The sequence below is a fragment of the Malaya genurostris genome, chromosome 3 (assembly GCF_030247185.1).
Source record: "Malaya genurostris strain Urasoe2022 chromosome 3, Malgen_1.1, whole genome shotgun sequence".
Lineage (NCBI taxonomy): Eukaryota > Metazoa > Arthropoda > Insecta > Diptera > Culicidae > Malaya > Malaya genurostris.
This window is the reverse complement of record NC_080572.1, coordinates 216,148,476-216,173,850: the sequence shown is the minus strand read 5'-3', so window position 1 is coordinate 216,173,850 and position 25,375 is coordinate 216,148,476. Positions and strand designations below refer to the sequence as shown.

Sequence of the window (25,375 nt, the reverse complement as noted above, 5' to 3'; positions counted from 1 at the left end):
TAATTTTTAACGTATCTGTATTTGGACTCATTACAAAAAGAGACTAAATTTTACAGAGCTTCATTTCTTTGTCGTACATAGTTTAAGTCTTGTCAGCAATTTGGTGAGTAGGTAATTCTATAACGTGAACAACTGCAGTACTCGCTTAGTAACCAACAGCATTGAGAAACATTACGGCTATTCGCTTAACATTCCGATATTTTCTACTTTCAGAGTTCCTCTGCTCAACCTTCATGCGTTTCTTATTCGACTTTTAGCCTTCTTGTACTCGTTGCCATAAATATACAAGTAGATTATATTGATTACAGCTTTATAGATATCTAGAAACTGCTCACAAAGAAGCGAAATAACGAGCAGTACGTCTATGTATTTGTTAGGGACGTTTAGATTTGGGATCTTTTTCTATCGATCTCTCACACAAACAGTGAATAAACAAATGAAATCACCCAAAGAAATGTAATTTTCTGGTTTTGTGTTTTGAATCTTTTTATCAGAAAGACCATATATGTTGTGCAAAAGTTGTACATGTTTAGATTCTAAAAAATGAGACAAGACAGATATTTAAAAAAACAGTGAATGAAAAAATACGATCCCAAAAACGTCCCAGAAGTGACAACACACCTACTGCAGTATGATTCAATATAATCCTGATTATTTATACATATGTATAATACGTAGAGACGAACATTACTATTTTCAGTCCATTTATTTTCCGTTTTTACGTCCGCCGGTCAGATAAGCGGGGACCGGAGGTCGCAGTAAGCGGCATCAGCTTCCAAAAACAGCAGCAGCATCAACTAGTGATTTATAGGAAGTGTGTCTAAGCGTCTACAGAAGTGTTTTTGTGAGTGACTGCTTCCGGATCCTCTCTCTATTCGCTGTCGTCGGTATCGCCTTCGAAGCCGTCGAGATTATAGATCCTTATCACTAATTATAATACTTTTGGCTTCACTTTTCCGCTGCCCTGTAGTAACATCTGCGGTGGGGCCGTTGAATTCTGTAGGTTATTGATAATTTTTAGTCGTTTGTTGGACAGCGACGTGAGCGAAGAGGCTGATCGTTTGAGGCTGGGAGAAGCCGAACCGATGCCACCGGATGAGTGGCTACCAGATTGTTGCTGCTGTTGTTGCATGGAACATATTAGATTCTTAAAGTACGCGTTACTTAGCAAACAAGAAGTCTTTTCAGTTTGTTTCTTGACCGAAGCCTGTGGCAGTATCAGTCGTCGTTGGCCACGGTTAACCTGACTTGTACGGTTACCAACCGGAGAGCTTGATAGTCCGAGGCCATTGCTTGTATCTTTGTTTTTACCCAATCCAGAGATGGGTGACAGCATATCACTAGAACGAGTACTCGAACTATTAAAGTTTAGCGCATTGCGCGGTCCACCAATCGGAGATAGCTGCGAGTTAAGAGATTTTGCTAAATTGTTCGACTCGCTCACCAAATTTTTTCGGATATTCAGCAGTTTTCGGTTCATAACATAGCCTCCACCGAGCTTGCGCAGTTGAAAGTTATTCACATGTAGCGGCTTCGGTAAGTTACTGTACCACATCTTAACTCCGCGAAATTCATCGATCTGGGCTTGATACAGGATGTTGGCCTGCTGCTGCTGTTGGCGCTCTTTCTTAAACTCATCATCGACCGTCCGCAGTAGATTCAGCTTAGATATGTCAACAGGCGTGTTGACGGTTAGTAAATCAAGATCAGACTTTAGTGCCACATTTTCGATGAAATGTTGATCGACAAGGGATTGCGAAATTGATGACAGCTGGGTAGGTGTTAAAATGATTGAATCGGCCAAATCTGCTTGTAATTGTGGTAAAACTAGGGGATTCGCAGCAGCTGGAAGCAGATTAATGGTCGGAACGATATCATCGATGCTCTCCGCTAAGTCCGTTTGTAACGTTTGGCCAGTGATATGCTCAGCATTTTGTAGGTTTTGAGCAAGGGTATGAATCGTGTAATTGATTTGATCGTTGTAGTTCGAAATAAGTGCATGATCGCTCAGCTCTTGACCCGTCGTTGTGGCAATGTATTGATTGGGATCATGTAACTCAGTACCATCGGTAGTTTGAACCAGCGGAAGTTGGTTGATCAACTCAGCAGGAATATACTGTTCAGTTCTTGTTACGTCTGACTCCCCGGTGGAACCGTCTGCCGCTAAAATATCTCCTGCGTGCATCGTGACGGTCGCTCCTCCATTGAGGGCTGTCGTAGTGGTAGTAATTGCTGCAGGATCGTCACTTCCAGCATTTACATTGACCAAAGCGGTTCCGGAAATATTCATTGAAGATATCACAGATAGTGGAACCGTTACGGTTAATTGCTCCTGCATAAGGTTGGCAGCAAATTGTTGGATAGACTCTTCCGGGGATTCGTTATCATTCGTAGGATGCAGTGTACCAGTCACAGAGAGTTTCAACAGATTTGTATTGGGATCCATAACGATGGTTGCATCCGATAGAACCGTATTGGGATTTTCTTCGACAAAATGTTGTGCCAAGAGTTCTGCTGCTGTAGGAATGGTGATAGTCTGCTCTCGCTGGGACTTGCCACGTGATTGAGCGGAAGATTTCAAATCAGATGTAGAACTTGAAGCCAGTGTCTGTTCGGATTGGTATATTATACCTTTCATTTGACTGGAGGATCGTTGTTTATGTCTCGATCGCTCGGTTTTCGATTCTGATGATTTCACCGCACACGGAGATGCCACCAGACTTGAGCTACTCGATACCTTGAGGCTACCGGGAGTAGAGGGAGCACTTTCATTGCGGGGACTAGATTTCTCCGGAGTGAAGGATAGGTGAGCGCTTTCCGATAATCCAGTGAACTCACTGTCAGTTGCGATGCTACCAGCGTTTCGACCACGATCTGCATCAAAACCAGAAGATGAGTTACTTGATGATTCCGCATCGACGTAGCTCTGAAATAGGACAATGAAATAAATCAATGAATTCTCCAAATCCAAAATTCTCCAAATTCGGTACTTACTTCATCCTTACCACACGATCCACTCTTGTGTTCCGCCAGTAGTTTCTCCAAATTCTTGCTTCGTCCCTGAACCGCTCGCCTCATAGAAATGGAATGAGTCTTACAGTTGAGTGCGCGCATGCAGCACCTTTTACCATCGCTCGAGATCACACCGCAGTGTCTGTCCGGATCGTACTCTCGCCGATCACCTTTCCTGTCGCTGGAAGACTGCAATTTGCTACTAGTAGGAATAGAAGTGCTGCTACTGCTACTACTACTGCTGCTACTACTACTACTACCACCATTGCCACTGGTCGTACTGGACGACGATGACGATGAAGATGAGGATGAAGATGAGGATGACGATGAAGAGGAAGAAGCGGATAATGCATGCTTCGAGCTGCTCCGCTTTCCTCCCTTTCCCGACGGCGACATATTGTTGACGTTATGGGATAAAGTACTGTCACTGCTGACACCACTAGAAGAGGTAGACGAGAACGAGGACTTCTTATCTAGTACTCCACTGAGTGCGGTCGAATGAGAGGAACCAGAGTCATGCTTAATTTGCGGATCTCGGGAATTGGTTACAGTGCTGTTAGACTCAGTCGGTGGGTTGATCTCATGTATGGACGATTTGGAACTGCTACCACTTGAATTGGACGATTTGCCGTTGTGGTGCGAGGAACTGTACGATGACGATAAACTCTTGCCATTTTTTCCTTTGATCTTGGAACTTAGTGAGCTGCTTCGAGCTTTCAATGGCGTGTTGTCCAGATCTTCGTGTTTGGAAGAACTGCAAGACGACTGATGAGATTTTTCTGACCTGCTTGAGTCACCAGAATTCGAAACGCTTCTCTGTGTGCTCTCTCCGTACGAGTGGTGATCTCGACTGTTGTAAGACAGTGGCAAAGGCGAGGATAAGCTTTTCGACGCGTGACTGTAGTAGGAATGATGACGGTTACTCATGTGCTTCTGAAGTCCCTGCGGTTTAACTACGCTGCCACAAATATCACAGATTACGGCATAGAACGGATCGGTCTCGGGGCACAATCCGTAGAGGCCCATATCAGCCTTGTCTAGTCGCATCACACTGCTCTTGTGACGATTGGGAATTCCGCTTCTAGCGACATTACCCACCACACAACTGGCTAGCGATATCGACGACGACGACGACGCTATCGACGTCGAGAACTGTTTGCTGGAGCTCTTGTGGTGCCCTCCATGAGTCTTGGATGATTTGCGGTGCTCTGTACTCAGCTCACTAATTGGTACGTCCTCATCATCAGCTAAAATATTTTAAAAAATAGTTCGCAGAGCAACACAAGCGATGCTAGATTATATATTACTGTTCGAGGCAGTAGTAATTTATTACTTACAGTTTATTCCGGTAAGCTTGTTTGAAAGTTCCGTGAAACATTTCCACTTTTGGCCTTTTAGCTTCGCCAAACTAATGCTGTCGCGACTACTCATTGAATTGATTGGATTTGTTGTGAACAACACTGCTGAAGTAACTTTCAATTCCTTTGGTTTGATAGGAAAGTTAGCTCTTGTTTTGAGTGGTTGCAAAATTTACACAATTGGACGATACGGTTTTTAAGCTGAACAAACCCTTTTTGTATTAGTGTAGGCTTCTGCTCAGCTATTGGTAAAGCACGATGTGTGTCCTGCGAAGCAGAAAGATAGAAATTGAGCTTGATCAGTTGAAAATGCAGTAAATTAACACAATGAATAAAAATTATGATAATCGTTTGTTAAGGCAACACGTTTTACTGCTTAGTTTCCGTAGCTAGTAACTTTGAACGCACTACAAGAACAATGCTTGTGAGTTCATTACCGCCCGTTAGAGAGCAACCACATGCTCTGATCCGTATGCTGTCCAACCTCGCTGCCGCTCATTTAGGTCTAATTAAAGTAAACGTACCAAACAAATCTTCACACGTACCCGCCAAAAGGTTTTTTTATCTACCAGGTCTACCGGGAATTCGATAATGGATAATTTTTTTATTTAACAATATATTTAATAAGGAACAAGGCCCTAGGGAAAAACAAAAAATTGAAAGTAATAGGTACAATCTATTTTATTCAAAGTAGTTGCTTTCGAAAACTATGCATTTTTCATCTTATTATCAGCTTACGAATACCACGTCGGAAGAACTTTTCAATCTGACACAAATTTCCTCATGTTCACTGTATTTGACACTAACTTGCAATTGACAAAACAGCAATGGTTTTTGGGATGATTCAGCAAAAATGACGCAATGATTTTGACGGTCAATTGAACACAATTTGCAAAGATATCTTTTGAAAAAATCCCGCATTATTAACTGGTAAACCCGAATCCGAACCCGTATCCCAAAAATATCGAAAATCGAGTTAAAAGTTCATTTTCGGAAGGAATTCAAATGCCCGAAACCCTATCATCTCTGTTTGAAAATTCTTGAACCCGTTTAAAAAATATTGCTCGTAGGGCTGCCGAGAGAAAAAATGGGCCCGGAGCGATTGCAATACGTTCGTTTAAAGCTTAGTTCATTTAGAATTGGAACAAACTTTTGCTCATATTGTGGCGCTTCTGGTGGACGGATTTGGAAGTTCTTGGCGCCCACGTGTCGGGAATTTTGTCAGCTTCACGTATGATTTTTGACATTCCGCAAATCTTTTTATTTTTTTATTTTTAACACTAACAATAAAGACTAATAATTAAAACTAAACCTATAACCCTATATCTAGTAGATGACACTAAGCACTACAGGGCAGCAATAGTGTTTTTGCTTAAACTGGCGGAGAGAGAAGAGAAAAATGGATAGGTAAATGGATGATGAAGGTAGGTGGATGGGGTGGAAAGTAAGCGTGGGCGAACATCGGGGTTAGAATTGTCGTGTAGATCTAATTAGTGATCGAAAATATGGTGGAAGACGGAGAGAAAGACGGGGTTAGAATTGGCAAGTAGATCTAATTAGTAATCGAAAAGATGGTGGAAGATGGAGGAAAGAAGGAAGCGAGGTTAGTATTTGCAAGCGAATCTGATTAGTTTCCAACGGTGATGGGAGAAAGACCTAGTGATGGTTGAACAAAAATACAAACGGTTACAGACAAATCCTGATCCAAAGTTAATCTAACAAGTGACAATGAAACAATCGTTTGATCATATTTCGAGATAGATGAAAGTCGAAAACATTGGTGCAGCTATTGAATGTTCTGCACATACTGTTGGAAAATGGTTCATTGTAACCATAATTTGGTCGTGCAATGGGTAAACTCAAGAAACGATGAGAGCGTAGATTACGTCGATGAATGTCCAGATTAATCAATTGCAGAAGCTCGGTACAATTGATACGTGATTGTAATAAATCAGCAACAAAAACGGCTTTGGAGACATTCCTACGAACAGATAGCAGATCCAGGCCAATAAGCTTACAACGATCTTTGTAGCTAGGAAGATTAGTGGGATCCCTCCAAGGTAAATTGCGCAGAGCGAATCTAACAAATTTACGCTGGATAGTTTCGATGCGTGCAATGTCGATTTGATAGTGAGGTGCCCAGACAACAGCTGCATATTCTAGCGTCGAACGGATAAGAGCACAATATAATGCCTTAAGACAGTATACATTAGTAAAGCTCTTGGTAACACGAAAGACGAAACCCAAGAGCTTGGAGGCCTTTGAAATCACATAATCGATGTGACTTTTGAAGTCCAGCTTGGAATCAAGAATGATACCCAAATCTTTCACGGAAGATTCACGTTTCAGTATATTGTGCGAGATGTTATAGTCGTAGGTAATCAGTGAGCGTTTACGAGTAAACGACAAAACGGAACACTTCGAGGCATTCAAATCCATTCTATTATCCTGACACCAGTTTGTGAATAAGTCTAACTGTGACTGCAAATATATAGTGTCTTCTTGACATTCAACTAAATAAAATGGCTTGAAGTCGTCTGCGAAGGATATGGTCCTAAGTGACTGCCTTGAGGGACTCCAGAGTTGACAGCGAAAGGCACTGTAATGAAGTCTACGATCTTCACAGACATTTCGCGACCAATTAGATACGACTCGAGCCAATTTAATAACAATCCACTGAAACCAAGTCTATTGAGTTTAACTACTGCTATTTGGTGGTTTATTTTGTCAAAGGCTGCAGAGAAATCAGTGTAGATTGCATCAACCTGTAGGCGTGCTTGTAGAGATCGAACTATAAAAGAAGTATAGCAGAGTAAGTTTGTTGCAGTTGATCGTTTCAGCATGAATCCGTTATAAGGAAATATTACCGACGATTCGGAAGCCTCAAGCCAATCGTCGGAGTGGAAATGTCGACTGGACAATGACATCGAAACTATACCAAAAAGAGTGTCTCCAAAAACGAATTTTGCCGACCATCCCGTAATGTTTGGCCAGATTTGGCAAGCTGTCATTACAGCAAAGTCGTTCAAGAATGGTCTGCAGAGAAAGGGGTCCAGTTTGTTCCGAAAAACCTTAACCCACCCAACTGCCCCCAGTTCCGCCCTATTGAGAAATACTGGGCAATCATGAAGAGAAGACTCAAGGCAAAGGGAATGGTTGTCAAAGACATCAATCAGATGACGACCTTGTGAAATAAGATAGCTAAAACGATGGACGAAGAAGGTGTGCGCCGCCTAATGAGCCGTGTTACAGGAAAAAATCGAGAATTCCTTCGAAACCGTGACGAATAATTTTATCCGTATTTTTTCTTGAAAGTATGAAGAAAACGCTACATTTGTATAAAAAAGATCTTGAATTCAATAATAAATAACTGAAATACAGGCAATTGTCTTTGTTCCAATTCTATCTGAAGCAAGCTTTAGTGAGCCAAAAATAGACTTTACTCCATCTCCATCTCCGGATTGAAGTAGCAAAAAAAAGTCCCAAGGAATGATTTAATAATGAAGAATAAGAAACACATTTAAATATTTTCCGGGCCCCTGTAAAAGTCCGGGCCCGAGGGGATTCCAAAGATATTTAACAAGTTGATTATTTCAATAACTAGTAATTTTCGCCTTTCTCACACAGGAACGTTATCCAATCACTTCAAAAACCGAATTTTTAACCAAGGCCCGGAGGGCCGAATGTCATATACCATTCGACTCAGCTCGATGAACTGAGCAAATGTCTGTGCGTGTATGAAACAAAAATGTGCACTCGATTTTCTCGGAGATGTCTGGACCGATTTTCACAAACTTTAATTCAAATGAAAGGTCACTTCGTCCCATAGAGTGCTAATGAATTTTACCCAAATTCGACTTCCGGTTCGGAAGTAATGGGGTAAAATATGCAAAAAAGTGCACTCCATTTTCTCAGAGACCACTCAACCAATTTACTTCAACTGAAATTTAAATTAAAGGCCTTGTAATTCCATAGGTTGCTATTGAATTTCATCTGGATCCGACTTCCGGTTCGTGCAAAAACGTGCAAAATAATCTTACCAACTAAAAACGACTAAAAACGTGCAAAATAATCTTACCAAATTTCATCCGGACACGACTTCCGGTTCCGGAATTATAGAGTGATAGGTAGAAAAATTTCATTTTCAGGGATGTGTTTTCATAAGGAGTGTATCGAAAATAAGCTATCCACATACATTTGTGTTGTACGCATGTAACATATTTGTGATGGTTTTTTATGCTCAGATCACAGCAAGCTGTGCGTTTGGCTGTCAGCTTTCGTTTGTTTACTTGTTTGTGCGGTTGAAATTCTGCGTTTTCAAAATGTCGCGTATTGAAAAGAAAGTGAAAATTAATGTTCTGGACACATGGCTAAGTGGGAAAGGTATTATTATGTGAAAATTGGCGAAGCGGTTCGGAATTCATCATGTCAGTGTTGAAACCATCATTAATAATTTTGGGGAACACTATTCTTTGGATGAGCTACCAGGAAGAGGCAGAAAACCCGGTTCTTCCAACCCGAAACTGGACCAGAAAGAGGTATCTTTAATCATGAAGAACAAATCAATGGCAATACGTGATTTGGCCAAAAAAAGCAGGAAAGAGTGTCGGAATGATGAAGCGTATCAATAGGCGAAATCACCTGAAGAACTACAAGAAGCAGAAAATCTCGAAACTAAGTGTAGAACAGAACAAGCGAGCTGCAACAAGGGCCCGGAAATTGTATTCGCGGCTTTTGCAGTGTCTCGATAGATGCGGTTTGATGAACGATGAGACTTATATAAAGGAGGATTAAAAACCCCTTCTAGGTCCACAATACTTCTTTGTCGTCGTTGGGGAGGAAGTGAGCGATGCGGACAGATCGATTCAAGTGGAGAAATTTGGTTGAAAGATACTGGTATGGCAAGCCATATGTTCCTGTGGTTTGAAGTCAACCACTTTTACACTACCGGAACTATAAATGCGGAAATCTATCGATCTGAGTGTCTCCAGAAGAGATTGCTGCCTTTATATAAGAAGCATAGTACACCTTCACTGTTTTGGCCGGATTTAGCGTCGGCTCACTATGCCAAAACCACTCTCAATTGGCTTGCGGAAAAGGGCATAAATTTCGTTGAGAAAAATATCAATCCACCAAATTGCCCTCAGCTTCGACCCATCGAACGTTACTGAGCAATCGTGAAAAGGGCCTTGAAGAAGACTGGTAAGGCACCTGGGAACATGCAGGAGTTCAAAAAAAATTTGGGCTCGAGCATCTAAAAAATGCGATGCAACACTTGTCCGGAACTTGATGAAGAGCGTTCGATCAAAAGTTCGAAAATTCGTGAAGGAATAACTTAAATTTTATCCGGTTTTCATTGTGCTTAAGTTTAACCTTGTATAATAAAGGATCAATTTTTAGTTTGAATAAAATATCGTTTTTTATCATAATTAGAAAGAAAAATTTGTGGATAGCTTATTTTCGATACACTCCTTACATGATACGAAAATTCAATCAAATAAATTCAAATAGCCGTATAATTCTCGAATTGAACAGATTTGGTTAGTCGATGACCGAATACATTGCTTTTGGGTATACCCGATCTTCGTTTCGTTCGTGTACTGCAAACCGGAAATCACTCCTATATCTTAGAAATGGCTGAACTGGTTTTCGTTTTCTTAGATTTAAATTAAAGGGTTTATGAATTGCATCTGGATTCGACTTCCGGTTTCGGAATTATACGGTAAAGTGTGTTAAAATTTTTATACCATCTAAGTGATTGGCGAAACAAACACTTGAAAAATTTTCTAAACTGGTCTTAAAACTACTCCATTCGATAGTCATTACCAGTAGACGGCCAATAAAACTGATTTTGCCTTTCATGGCTCCCAGTTTCCGATTCCGAAGGCACCGAGAATAGTGGTCATATCATCCCAAATGGATCTCACTCTTTTTTACAGCGATGGTTTGACCGATTTTTATAAACTTAGATTCAAACGAATGGTCCCGTGGTCCCTTACGGAAGTCCTGAATTTTATCCGGATCAGACATCCGGTTTCGGAATTATAGGGTGCAGTGTATTTCAAATTTTAAACCATCACTTACACCACTAGGTGGATTAAAATAGATTTTTCCCAAGAAACTGCTGTAATATCTTATTCCATTTGAATGGATAAATTGGCATTTTACTTAAAAAATATTGGTGAACATAAAAAACCTGTAATTCGTGGTTCAATATGTTTAAATAGTCGATTAATGTTTGCGTTACAGTAGTTTTATTAAAACTTCAGAGATACAACATTAGATGGTTACATTTCTTCAGCTCGAATAAAACCTCGAACCTTCCTCTTGAAGGAGCCCACCATCAACGTATTTCTTTAATTTTTCCAGAATTTGCTGAATGTCCTTGACTGATCCGCTGCTTCGTCGAAGTCGCTACTTTGAAATTGTCCAATATTTGTCGATTGGTCGAAATAGTTGTTGGCAGCATATCACCACAAAAGAATGTCCATACATGATAGTCACGATCTTTTTTAGGTCTACATCTACGGTCCTCCATGAAACTGGCAACAATGGTGATTAACTGGTTTCACTGCTGAGTTGCCATCATCACATTTATAATACAAACGTGAATTTTAAATCACATCGATCAATATCGGTACTGATCTTCCATCACACAATGGGTAGTGATTTTGAGCTAAAATGATTCTTGATTTATGTAAGTTCAATCATTGGATGATTCGATAAGCTTTGATGTTGGTGGAGGAAAATCACATATGATCAAGATAAGACATGACATGATCTACGTCTGTAATCGTTGATCTCTCGCCCTTTTTCAAATGGAGTACAATTGAATAAACTGCATCAGAATCAGATAAGCGAAATTCTTATGATATATTAATGCTAGAAAATCAAATTACTGAAAAAAAGTCAGTGCTAAACTTAAGTTAAACCGTTTGAAGGCATCTTTTTCTTTTTTACTCATATAAGGCAAAATTTATTAATTTCGCTAATTTACTCGCCCCTCCGTGCACTTTTGCTGATCACAACAGAAATGATTTCCTGCATCATTCATTTCCGAATTTACAAGAAGAAGCTTTTACATCAACAAATACACGTTTTCCTATAGAATGTAAACGTTTATTGTGAAGTTTTTTTCAGGAAATAGGGCAAAGCAGTAATATAGTTAGGTATTTCAAAAATGCGCTCATTGAAAAAATAGGACGTCGCCCTCCTCCTTGCGGCGTGACGTTTTTTATGGACCCTTATTTGTCAAGCGTCGGTGATGAACAAAGATGCCATTTATACAGATTTTTACATACGCATACAGAATACAGATTTCTTAAATTTAATACGAATCTCCCAAGAAGCAAAATAAAAACTTTTTCGTATGAGCAATCTATTAGTATTTGATTGCAGTGACGAGAAGCAAAGTCTTGATATCATTGAATCTACCATTCTACAGAAACAATGTGTTGGAATAACATCTTTTAACATCATTTTATTGTTGAAATTGAATTTTGTTAGTGAATACAGATAAATACAGATTTTTTATAGAGAGTAATACAGATTTCCTATGAAAATATCTGGCATCTCTGGTGATGAATGATGAACAATAATTATGACAGGAAGATGTACAGTACAACTCGACCGAACATTCAGCTGTTCTTTCTACACTCAGTTTCCAGTTTCCTCGTAGGTTTCGATCTGCTGTTTTCGGCACTTTATCTTGGAACCAAATCACTCCAAATTTTCCATGTGTTTGTGCACAATGCTTTTTTTCTTTCCAGTTCCATTTGACGTTAAGTCTAAACTCGATCGATTACTTGAATTGGCAAACCACTGTCAAAGATTTTCGATGAACAATACTAGAGACATGCTGACGGCGCACGAGGGGCGTACCAATTTTAGTCAACCTTTATTTCAAACTTCGATAAGTTACGAGGTACGAACTAATATGGTTTACACAATCAAACTAATAAGATTATCAGTATAAAGAAGTGTGATAAAACGCGTAAAATTTTATTCGTATTTTCACGTCAATCCGGTCTGACATTGCCCACCAACCACTTTTGCACGAAAAAACTGATGATCGAGTACTTATCCGCATTCAGTATCATTCGATTGATGACGAATCGATTCGAAAGACAAACAGTTCTATCGACTGCGATATTCGTAGATTTTTTTTACCAAAAGGGACAGTTCGCATCATCAGTTTATAGTTTTGACTCTAGCTTTACTTTAGAGAATGGCGTGAGTAAAAGTTTCTTGGAAATATTCAAAACAATTCATCTTAATCTCGATAGGTGTAGGATCATAGCAACCAACGATCATATAACAACTGACATGAATCTACCCGCATATGCATGGCTGTCAGACGGCTGACTAAACGCTGCCAGCTGGTAAAATATAGCTGGCAGACATTCTGGTGACCGACTGACTCACCGCTGGCAGTTATACAACTCAAACGATACAACCGTATCCACCAGGATTTTTCCACATTGAAATCTTTGACATTTTCAGCGAAGGTGAGAAGATGAATACGCTCGGCTAACTTAGATACAGGCGACATTGTTTTGTCAAATAGGATTTGACAACCGTCACTGAATCAATTTTGGTAGCCGTCTGGTGGCCATGGCTGCCCAGGTAGCCAAAACGCTATGCGGGTAATTTTATGCATTCTTTTACCGTTTTCGTTTATTGATCAGAGCAGCCCGAAAGCTGACCCAGAGTCGCCCAAACAACGTTTTATATGTTTGTTTTAGCAACCTGAGGTCGGTCTAGATCGGACTCCAATCGCGTAGTTTCGCTCTGAATATTTTCTCGGGTCGCACCACGCATCCAGCCGAGTTTGTTTATTTTTTCTTTTCTTCATTAGTTGTTGTTTAGGGCGCGTACCACGTGTTCGTTTTACTCGGAGTCAGAGTAGCCCGCGTCTAGGTTCAAAAACGAAAACGGTATTTGATTGACTTCCAATGAAGCAACATCTGGAAGTATTCAATCCGATAGTTTTATTCCGGGAGTTTCCAGATACAACAACAGGTTTGGTGCCTTCTGCTATGTTTTAGGCTTCACTAACCTAAAACATAGCCGAAATGGTTTTAACGATAATCGATTCCTAGATTTCATTTTCGAAATAAAAAAAAAAATACAAGTTTTTTTCCAGTGTTCACTTCTATATAGCCCAGTAATTGTCAAAAACACAAACAGACATCGAATTGATTGGAAGAATATTAAAATAAAATTTTATAAAAATTTCGAGGAATATTCGCTTAGGCCGCTTTCAAAAGTATGTCTTGAGTTAAAGTTGTGAACTGAGGATGTAAACTGTCCTTTTTAATCATAAAGAATGGGAATACAAAATTTGAGCCATCTTAAAAATTTAAATTTTGAAAAAAAAAATCATGATCGTTCTTTTGATGACTCTTCAGCAGTGCAGTAAAACTTAATTCAATTCAATTAAAACCGAATGTGGCACACATCGACGATCACTCTACTGCAGTAAACTTCACACTCTTAATCTAACTCTCTCTACACACTTAGAAAATTTCGCAGAATTCGGTAATTTTTTACCGAATTTTTAACAGCTGAAAGTTCGGTAATCAGTTCGGTAATACAATTGATTACTGATCGTTCGGTAATTGCTGAACTGTCAAACAACTACCGTAAACTGTAAACCAAATGGATCTAACTGATTGTTCGGTTATTTGTTGTTTGTTTGTTTTCCTTTGGTGAAAATTCTTTTATTTTCGGATTTCAAAAAACAACACATGTTCACAAAAATGAATGAATAAAATTGAATTTTTAATTTAATTCCCACCTGTTGTGGGTATGGTTTTATTCCGCCTTCCAAAACACTGCACAATCCGTCGAGTCCACCAGAAATTACCCTCGAACGATTTGTGTAGGCAGCAAGTGGACAAGTGATACAAAATTATTATCTGCCTATAAGTAAACAAAAAGCTTTGTCATTCTAATGTTTCAAAAATTTTAGCACCTGTACCTCAATCCATTCGATGAACTCTTCAAGATTTTTTTCGTTTGGTTTATAAAAAGACTCTTACTGAACATTTTATCAATTCGATAGTCCCACGACAAAAGGGCCTAACTGCAAATGAGAGCCTCTCTTTGTTTACTTTCTCTTTTGATTATTACGGAGCCATTATTGCAAATTCTCTAAAGTTTCCAATATAAATCGAAAGCTTGTAGTTTTACCTTGAAAGTTTTGCGAAGAGTAAAGCGTCAAATATAAAATCAGTTCGGTAAATCGTGAAAGAAAAAGTAAACAAAGAGAAACTGTCATTTGCAGTTAGGCCCTTTTGTCGTGGGACGGTCGAATTGTTAGACAGTTAGTTTTCACGACAATCAGTATTTACAGAAGTTCGGTTATTGGAAAATTATTTTACCATACGAACGGTAGAGTTTTACCGTACTCGACGACTATTCAGATTTACCGTATGAATTGTATATCTATTTATAGCATTCGTTAATGAAAACTTGCGTAACACTGATCGTCCGGTAAAAAATTGCATAATTTTTGTAAAATAACGTTCATGTGCCGAAATATCGGTAATTTCTATTGATTACCGAAAGTTTTCGTCAAAAAAATTACCGAACAACGGAATGGAATCTTAGTATGTAAGTTCTTCATTTCTCTTTCATTCGAAGCCACCGTCAGTTGATCTCTTGAAATAACAAAATATCTCTTTCAATTATTTGAGAGAGCGGCCTTCTAATGAGGATCATGTATACATTTGAATTAGTTCAAGATAATAGATGAGTCATGATATCAACTACAGAATAAACGTAAATTAATTGTTTCCTCTTTCTGTTTTTATTTGTAATACATTGGAACAAATCTCATTACATTTCAAGCAGTCAAAAATTATCGATTTAAACTTGCTGATGATAACCAAAGACACAAATGAGAACCGCCACCCTCTACTTATGATTCTGGCCGGAAAGAGTTTTGGTTATTAGGTTTTTTACCGTCACTGCTAACCTCAATCGGATGAACACATTTTGACAGATCAGCGGTAAACAGACTTTTTTTTGTTTGTCTGTTGACAAACGGATGAGACCGTTCACGATCAATATCGCCTAAATAGAGTTTAAAAACATTTGTTAACGATTCGATACGGTTAGTTTCAAAGATTCATTAAATAAAAGTGGCTAGTTGTGAAGTGTAAAGATGTTGTGTAAAGATTGTTTGAGATATGTTCCTCGATGTTATTTAAGCTTGTTTGTACCGCTGAACTGTCAAGGATGAATTTTTGTTCATTTGTGACGTCACGATAAAAAGTCTAATTAGATTTTTTACCGTGACGTCACAAACGAACAAGCATACATCCTTAACAGTTTAGCGGTACTGTTTACAAACTAGCTTAAACAAAAATCGAAGAACACATCTTAAACAATAATCTTTGCACTTTGCAACTAGTCACTTTTATTTAATAAATCTCAAAAACAAATCGTATCCAATCGAGAACGAATCTTTTAAAATTCTATTTAGGCCATATGAACCGTGAATGGTCTCATACAATTTGTCAAGAGACGAACAAAAAAATCTCTATTTACAAACAGTACTGCTGAACTGTCAAAATGTGTTCATCAAATTGAGGTTAGCAGCGACGGGGAAAAAAAATCTAATTGAGTTGATGTTCATGCCTATTCATTCGAACTTGCTCACTACCAACAGAGAAGACAATGAAGCAGGTAGACTACTTGGCCCTTGAAACTGAAGAAGCTAAAATTCAAATGAATAGGTACAGTTATTCAACTGCAGATGAATTCTGGGAGCTTCATGAGTATGGTAAAAATTCAAATCAATAAGAAAAGTATATGCTGACTGTCACTGGCCACACATTTCATTCTCATCGAATGATATACGATTGAAAATGAAATTTTAACGCACTGCTCTTCAACTGTTGACAAAGCAGTGTTCAATTGTTGACGCTTACTGAGAACAAACATTCGATGACGTGGTTCATTATATTCGAAAACATTTGAACAGCAACGTTGATCATTGTTGAAAATGTTGTTTCAATTGATATTTAATTACCTAAAGAGTTATTGAAGGTAAGGATTGAAATCAGCTTTAAGAAAATTATTGTTAACAGTTTCGGAAATAAAGATTGGAGGATGCCGACGAACGTATTTGACTAAGAATTTGAATTTACTATGTGGCCCGGCGAATTGTTTTGTTTTGGTAGCCGCACCAGTTTTAGATTTTTTCAAGTACTGGTTTTGAGGAATAATAATATCCTCATTATAAATATAGATGCTAAGGAATTCCCTATTAAAATATTATTATGATTGCAACATGCCGTTAATGTTTTAACCAAAACCTTTTTACTTGCAGTGTCAACATAACCGAACTGCAGACCATTAATCACATGAACATAGCTGGTTCTAGCAATTATGATTTACCATTTCAATTAAATCATCCGCAACGAGAGACTGGATACTTTATACATATGAATATATTTCAATGTGTCTTTCACTTGGTTCATATGTTAATATGAAAATCTTGGTGTTGATAAAATCAGACCATGTGGCATCATATAATAAGTGTATTAACATCGCTAAAGCTCACCAAGATCGATAAGCGTATGTGAGTTTTGCACTATTTTTTATATAAATGATTGATCCTTTTTATTCAATGGAAATCTTCAATGAAAATGCCTTCAATAGCCACCTGATTGAAATAAGAATGAAATTGATTGGGTTTGCAAATCCTGACTAGACTCGTGGAAATAATATTCTTCAATACGCAATTCATAGCATAACAAAACGTCCAATACAGTAAGAGTAATCAGTTGATCGTATGAACTTTTTTGTTTTCGTAGATTCCAGGAATATTGTTCTAAGGTACTCAGGATTAACTCAATCAAATGTGTTAAGCTGTCAACTAAACTTACGCATTGTTTGTCATAAGTAGGGCTGGACTTTCATATTCACTTTGTTTTTCATTTTTCAAACTAGATATGGATTTTCATTTGCAATTATGAATAACGTTTATACTTTGCTTGCATTTATAAGCTAAGATAATTGTTCCGCAATATGAACAATATTTTAACACAACAATTTCAGCTACGACCACATGATTTCGCAAACGATTGTCAAATTCACTTGTCAGTCTGTAACATTTGGCTATGTTCAACCATCTCAATTCTCGCAATTGATTATAGTGAGCGAAACAGAGAAAGCCAAGAAGATACTGAGTAGTATTTACATATATATGAAAATGCTATTATAAAACCATAGAATGGCCATACCAACATTGTTAATTTTTTTCACATTGAGGTGCTGCAGAGTACATACAGCCAATAACATTAGGGAATGTTTTAAAATGACTTTAAACACCTCTAACTAAAGTTTACTATCGGTCAAAAATGTTAATGCATTTTGAAATGAAAAATTTCATATACAATCATAATTATCACTTCGCACGAATCGTCTAGCAGTTTCAGGGTTTCACTACATTACGAACTCGATACACCCTTGACAACTTACTACAGTCGCCAATTTCAATTGTGTTTCGTCAAACTTGAATGAAAATAAAGTTTAGTTACCACGCTATAATGAAATCTGTGCATTGTGACAAAACAGATGACAAATATTAGATTTAAGCTCTAATTACCTTTAATCCATATTGTCGTAGATTTGTCTAGCTATTTTTTTCAACGCAGGAAATTTCCTTGGCACTATACCACAGCTTGTGCAAATCGTAGGCTAGCTTGTGACCCCAACACGCACTACCACTTTATGTAGACGTTGGCAGTGTTGCTAGAACGTGCTTTGTAGCGCATTGAAACTAATATAAAACGCGTATCTATTAATCAATATAATTATCGCTTTTTGTGGTAGAATTTGTCAATATCTACTTTGAACAGAAGTTCAGTTTATACAGCTATGTAATCCCATTCAGTGCATACTATGTTGAGGTAACAACGAAGTATTTATGATGCTTCGTGTAACAGTACCAAGATTTAGCATATTACTGTACTGATATCAAAAAAATTGAAAATAGAATTTAACATTGTTTCTTCAACATGCCATTTTGACATATGCAATGCATATAGAGACGAATTATTTTTTAGTCAAAAATTTTAATCATCATTACGTTTGATTTTACAAATTCCTACAAATCACCAAACAGAATCATTATTAAGCTACAGTTTGCATTGAATACTTTCAACAGTAATGCAATTGAAGATTGTTATGGCTATGTTCAAATCGTCGAGTAGCAACAATTATGTTTCTAGTGCGCAAAATACACTGAGATCTTTTCTACGCGGATTTCCGAAGTTTTTTAGGTGATTTCTGAATTAACGCGGTTTTCTCAAGATGCGCAATTTTTATGTACGGTACGTAACTCCCGCGAAAAAAAAACCAGTGACATTCTAGAAATTCGAGAAAAAATCATTATAGGTAAACTAATCCACAGTTCCTGGCCGCACGGTATGCTTTTTCCTCACACACACAGCTCTACGATGCCGCTATCAATGGATTTTCCAATGAATGAATGAATGTATGTGCCAGCGTACTCCGATACTTAGCCTGTAACGGGATTTGCCTGTGTATGTATGTTTGTTTTGGTTTTTCTCTTTCGCTAGCGTTTGGTCTCTCACGTTTGTACCTGTATATGAAACTACGCTCTTGACGTTTCCCCCAACAATTGTCAGCTGTTGACTCGTTTTTTCTCTTTCGCACTCGTTGTGCGCTAGGATGTTTCACCGTTTTTCGCTCAGTAAAGTTTGCTCCTTCTTTCTCACCCGAAATAAAGCACAAACACATTCAAAATTCGTAAAGGAATTATGTACCTTCTTTTCTCCTCAATGCGCTGTCATCAAGTTTTGCGTTATGAAAAATACCCTTTTTTGGCTGTTGTTCGATACTTATAGTGTTTCTGATCAACAATACTAACGTTGCAACCTGCGGTGAACTAGTGCAAAACAAGTGAGGCTTCTTAAAATACCTTTGTTTTTTCGTGATCGCGAGGACACAAAACCACCTCACATACGACTGAAGAACAACCCCGGACTGATTTTCCCGATTCTTTTATTGTTCTAGGGGTCCGTCGATATCTGGTAATCCCTAGACTGCTGTAATCTTACCAATAATATGTATTTACGCTTGAAATGAGTCCACATTTTGATTCGTTTTTCGGTGACAATTATTCATAACAGTTAACGTGAAAAGTTGTATTCTTTTTCGTCTGTAGTTCAACTTGATATTAAACTGTTCATCGTTCACTTAAATTAGTGTGTTGACAGATGATTTCGATTTAGCTGTCAATGTTTGTCAGATGTTGTATTCAAACCAAAGATAAACTCAAGATGGAATAGTCTATGATTTTTCATACACCATTTAAATATGACCCCTCGATGAAATCGGTTCACCGTCAGTCGGAGTTCAATGATTAGTTGAACCGAAACAACAAACGCTCAGTCGCTCTATACGTCGTAACTATGATGATGTTTGTTTTCATATTAGTAACAAATCATGTTAAAATATGCAACATATCGAACAATCTCACAACACTTTCTGCGGTTCTTTGTATTTGAATGTAGAAGTAATTTATTATATTCAACTGGCCTTATATTTAATTCGTTTAAGACGGTTTAATCTGCTTTAGAAGCAATCAGATCCAAAAAATTTTTACGCAAAACTTGCAAACTTTTGTTTATTTTCTTTTTATTTTGTAGCGTTACCATGGTATTTTTGCGACGCATTTCTATGTTTATCGACGCTTTTTAACAAGGGGCTTCTAAAAGTATACCATTACTGAGTTCTCGGGTTCACGATTACCGAACAAGTTTTTTTCTTTAATTTATATGGGACTTCGTAATCTTGAGTTTATCTTTGTTCAAACTATGTCTACACCGTTTTTTCGTATACCCGCGCTAATATATTAATAATATTGTTAGTTTATTTTACAGACAGTGTTAGAACGCGATCTGTTTATGATTGAAACGTTTTCAATTCTACATCAATTAATAAAATCTATAAAGAGCACATCAATGATACACAATATTGCACAAGAATATTTGAAGTTCTAAATTTACATATTATATATCACCAACAAATTATGATGTTAAAAAAAATCAACAAGAAAACGGGCAAAATCGAAAAAGAAGAAGAAAGCGAATTTACAATTCATTTCACTTTTTCTCATATCGTTTATCATTGATCTCACTCACTCGGTGCCACCCGCTTGTGAGTAATTCTGGCAACTGTCAGAAGGTTGACTGCATTCCGGCTGCTGTCAAAATTGTCCAGGCGAAATTGCGTCATTAAGTCGCCGTACGTGTCTTGTGTATTTCCTATCTATTTCTTTTTTCTTTTTTTTTATTCGACTACATTTGATATTCGTCAATCCCGCATGTACGTATAAAAAACGAATCTTGAGACGAGGTAAATGAGATTGAAATATGGGTATGTTTGGTAGTGAGAAAGCAATGTTATTGGCAATAACATTTTCCATGATTAGTATATATGAAGGGCAATAATAAACTTATTGCCTTTCATATGTATCTTTTATTGAAAAAATTAAAACCAAGACGCTTAAAATGTAGAACCGATTCAAAACGGTTCTGCCAATCTTGTATGGCAAGAATCCGACAGAAAAGAACCGTTAATAACCGCTAGGCGAAATTCTCTGCCGGAAACGGTTGTTGCATTGCTGCCAGACTTTTGCCAGAATTCCGGCAAAAATGGCGGGCAGACATAGCCAACCGTCTGGGGGGGAAACCTGCCCGCCGCGTACAAGTGGGCAGTGTTACGCGCTGCAATTTGATCCATGAAACGGTTATAAAGTTTGTATTGTTACTAGTTCATTTTTGTTGGGATTGGTATGCATGCTTGCTACTCTGGAAAGAATTTGGCGTCACGGAAGTTTTCATCTGAGTACTAAAGTAAGTAGTAATGGTGTAGTTTGATAACTAGTATTGTTCAGGCGCTCATAGGTGGGGCTGGGGGGCTGGGCTTCTGTTTCAGGGGTTCAAACCGCCCCGAAACTCAAGAAATTGCTAGGGGATACAGGGGACGTGGTTAAACCGGAAAGCTAAAATATCTTATAAACCTGCTATTATTTTTATTGATGGATTGACTTTGTAAACGCGTTTGAAGATGACGCAGTAGAGATGTCTTGATGTCAGTTTCAATGATGTTATTTTTTCAATTTTTAAAAAGTGTCTGATTTAGTTCCGGTCTCCCCTATATTATAAAAACCTCCCGATTTTTTTTCTGGGTACGCGCCTGCTATTGTATACTATTAAAGCGATTTAACCATTATGAAAGCTTTAGATCAGAATAGTCGAAATTATGACAAATCAAAGTCTTTACATTACTTTCATTTTGTGGAATTTGACCTTTCTGTTCCAACAGACTTTGTAGTCGATTCTTAGCGTATAGAATCATTGCATAACCAACACACACGACATTGAACCGCCAATCCGGGTGTGATTGTGACACTGAACGTAATTATTTCAAACAAAATATGTATTACGAAGTCAATAGCAGGAGTTTTTCAAACTGTTTTTTGTTCATAATATATTTAAATAAGCATTTTTATTTGTAGTATGTTTGAGCATGTTCCAAAATTGATCAGGCAACGTATCGTTAGACATTTTGTCTATAAACGAAAGACTTTAGTAAGTTTCACATTGTAAAACTTGTTCAACGCTTCATGTTTTTGTTAATGTAACACCATAAAACTCCCAGTTTTCCTTGAAAATAACCTTCAGCAAAGGCCGAAAGTTTCGGAAAAATTGACAAAATTATTGTATCATTATTTTAAACCCGGTTAGGTTAAATTATACAACAATAAGCACAATAATCATTCTTATCAATAAAAAAATAATCATGACTGCTTATGGGTTTATTTGGATCCAACATCCAATTCCGAAATTGTTAAATACGAATAGCTAGATAACCTTCATAACGCAAAAGGAGAATTCCTGAAAATTTGTACTGTTCTTGTTTCGTTGACGACTGACCAACATTGGTCATCTTAGTTTCAGATACCCATTTCCAACGGAGGTTATATGATCATAAATTAATATTAATTTTCATTATTTTTTTCTATGTTTGAATGTTTAAATTTCAAGTTCAAGAGTCAAATGCATATTCCACGAAGAATCCCATATTTTGATAAAGGCATAATTGATATTTTTGATTAAGGCATAATTACACCAACAGGTATTATAAAATTTTACGTTACGACTGAACAAAAGTAAATATTTTTTTATCCGGAAATGATACAGAAATAAATGTATGAACCGATTCTAACAAGATCAGTTTGAATAGACAGCAGTTAAGCTTTCCAAATTGTTTTGTGCCTAATAACCCTGTAGAAATTTATGAGAATCATTGTACCAATATATTTCATTGTAGGGGACGGGTATTGCGTGATGGGTTAGTCGATGTCTTTCACGTCAGGAAGTGCCTCACGTGGCCCAAAGAGGCAAATGACCTCGAGGTTAAAACACAGACTTACAGACTGGACACTAAAATTGGATTCTTTAATCATTTTAACGGTCGCTTTGAATATTATTTTAGTTGGTACAGTACTCGCATATGTCATGATGGTGCCACGTTACCCCATCAAAACATCCAGTCTGTCATCTAGACTGTATTTAATGTACTGATTTGTATACGTCCATGCGGATTTCATGCAGGATATAGATTTAACACATATTGCCAAAACTAAATACAGTATTGTGCCTACTTCTCATCCTCCAACGCAATACAAAATCGAACCCATGTTTTGTTACGATATTTACTTGCTTCTGGCCTGCTGGTCCTTAATATCGGGTGAAAATAACCAACACAATAAAAAATAACCTAGATGACTACCAATAATCGGTTTCAAGTAGCTGAGAAGTAATTTTTCTAAATAACGTTGAGCAAAATGAATGGTTGTCCTCAAACATCACTAAAAAAGTTAAACACATTATCAACGTAATCCCATAATTTATTGAGACAATTCATTTTCAAATATTATCAAATCAACTAGTAAAAAAAAACTTTTACATACCACAACGGGTTTACCGATAGTAAATAGTACGCGCAGCTCAATATAGGTGGAATTAGTGCTGGCTTTTTCCTGGTAATTCATCTCCATATGCTGCATTAAGTAGCAAAATTTGATAAATCAGAAGATACGCCTTCTAAAATTAAGAACTGTTTAGTTCTATATGCAAAATTCATGAGTTATCAATTTGAAATGAAAAATTGAAAAAAATAACCTTCCAGCAGGATATCTTCAAGCTTAATGTTTTGAAGTATACAACGGAACACATAAAAGAATTTATTGTAGGCTTAGTAATCCGTGTTGATATAACCATTCATAAAAATAAAAATGATGTTGCACCAGAAAATAGTAAAACGAAATTCATGAAATTATTTTTTTATTGAATACTTCAATGTCTTCTATATTGTTTCTTAAATTTGTCAAAATGATAATCATCCGTGGCCTTCTTTGGGGCTTTCTCATCACTTGAGTAGTGCCCTCGTTCTTCTGGATATCGTCTTTTCTGTTGAACCGGTTGATCGATCTTGAATCGATTATGTTGCATGAAATTAACTGCCATGTTGGACGGTACAAAATGAGATGGAAGATCCTTTTTGCGTTGTTGTTCTAGAAGAAATTTAAGTTTTGCATCTTCAGTTGCTTCAATATTCTTAATTTTTGCTTCAATTCCTAGATCAACTTCCGGGATGCCACTAAGCATTTGATTTGATAACATTTCCTCTGATCGCTGAGAAGATGTATGACTCAAGTGGGCGGGCAACGAGAGAAGTGCAGCTTCTTCTGGGCTCAGATACTTGGAAACCGAGTCGATTTCAATTTCTCCGGTAGACTCTGTTGAAATGCCTTTTTTCTTGCTAAGCTGATCCTCTATATACCTAAAAGTTGAGGAAAAAATTGATTGTTTTGATCATGTACAAATGCAGTACTTCATCATTTCTTCGTCCTCGTCGCGTTTATTAGTTTCAGCTGAGAACTGAGTTCCTATTCCTGTGTCGTAGGGATCTTCTACTGTTTTAATTTTACCAGCTTTCAATGCTTGCATATTGACCATTCCTCCGGATTTTACATTGAAAGGATCTTTCTGTAGTGGTAATAATGAGCGTATAATTCAAGTTCAAAATGAAGGTAATAACATTTTACATTAGTGACTTCCTCCTCGATTGAAATTTTTTTACCCGCCGCTAGTGTTAGAACGTTTACTCCATTCGGTTTGCCACGTAATTTTTGCTTTTCCTTTGTTTCTTCTAACTTGGAACTGTAATGTAGTTAAGGATCTATAAAGATATGAAGCTACTTCTTGTCTAAAACAATATACAGAATAACTTCATTGATTGCGTCGCCATCATCCGAATCCGATTTTTGTCTTCGACGAATATTTTTCCGAACTTTTGGTTTGAACTCCACTTTTTCATCTTCAGACATAGTTCAACAAGGACCACAAAATGTTAAATAATTACGAAAGTAAATAACACTTGATTAATTCGTAGATTGTGTCTGAGAATGAAAACAATAATATTAAAGTCATTACATATAAGAGTCACGTAAAGAAAAATAGTTCGAACCTAGGATACACGCTTAATTGTGGCTACTCAGTGGCACTAAAGGGTGTTTTACCCAAAATTGGGTAGAACCCTAGCGTATTGATTGATACGATGCCTGATGAAAGTGTCACTGACTTTAAGTGACATCCGTATGTTTTTTTGGTTTTGTTTTTTGGATACCAGCTACTTCATTTATGTAAAAACCATACCATCAGAGAGATCGAAATGATGGCGAGTCCGCATCAAATCCCGTACACAGAAGTAGGGAAGAGAAAAATTGATATGAAATTCTTGAGTTCATTTCTGGCCGTTCCAATCAAGTAAGGTTTACTTACTTTCTCACTTGGTGCTCCATTGAATAATCCATTCATTCTTTTTAGGGGTCGTTACAAGTGAATTTTGAATTTCATTTTTAATTATTACTAAGTAATAACAGTCCAATTTGT

General features: G+C 37.4%; 2 protein-coding genes across 5 annotated transcripts; both read right to left on the bottom strand.

Annotated features, from left to right (window-relative positions):
- Positions 1-19,398, bottom strand: LOC131435642 (serine-rich adhesin for platelets-like). Of its 4 annotated transcripts, none has more exons than XM_058603744.1 (4): positions 19,175-19,398; positions 4,350-4,637; positions 2,995-4,259; positions 1-2,926 (listed from the first exon to the last, which is right to left on the bottom strand). In XM_058603744.1, exons 2-4 carry the CDS (start codon positions 4,441-4,443, stop codon positions 932-934), a joined length of 3,354 nt encoding a protein of 1,117 aa, XP_058459727.1. In that variant the 5' UTR covers positions 4,444-4,637; positions 19,175-19,398; the 3' UTR covers positions 1-931. The 4 variants fall into 4 exon arrangements, with proteins under 4 accessions (XP_058459727.1, XP_058459730.1, XP_058459728.1 ...); XM_058603747.1 differs by having other exon boundaries at positions 19,330-19,368; XM_058603745.1 differs by lacking the exon at positions 19,175-19,398 and adding an exon at positions 17,992-18,135.
- Positions 19,399-23,747: 4,349 nt separating this feature from the next.
- On the bottom strand, positions 23,748-24,934 carry LOC131435782 (splicing factor C9orf78). Its single transcript, XM_058603977.1, has 4 exons — positions 24,704-24,934; positions 24,529-24,643; positions 24,315-24,469; positions 23,748-24,263 (listed from the first exon to the last, which is right to left on the bottom strand). Exons 1-4 carry the CDS (start codon positions 24,808-24,810, stop codon positions 23,777-23,779), a joined length of 864 nt encoding a protein of 287 aa, XP_058459960.1. The 5' UTR covers positions 24,811-24,934; the 3' UTR covers positions 23,748-23,776.
- Between the last annotated feature and the right edge of the window lie 441 nt (positions 24,935-25,375).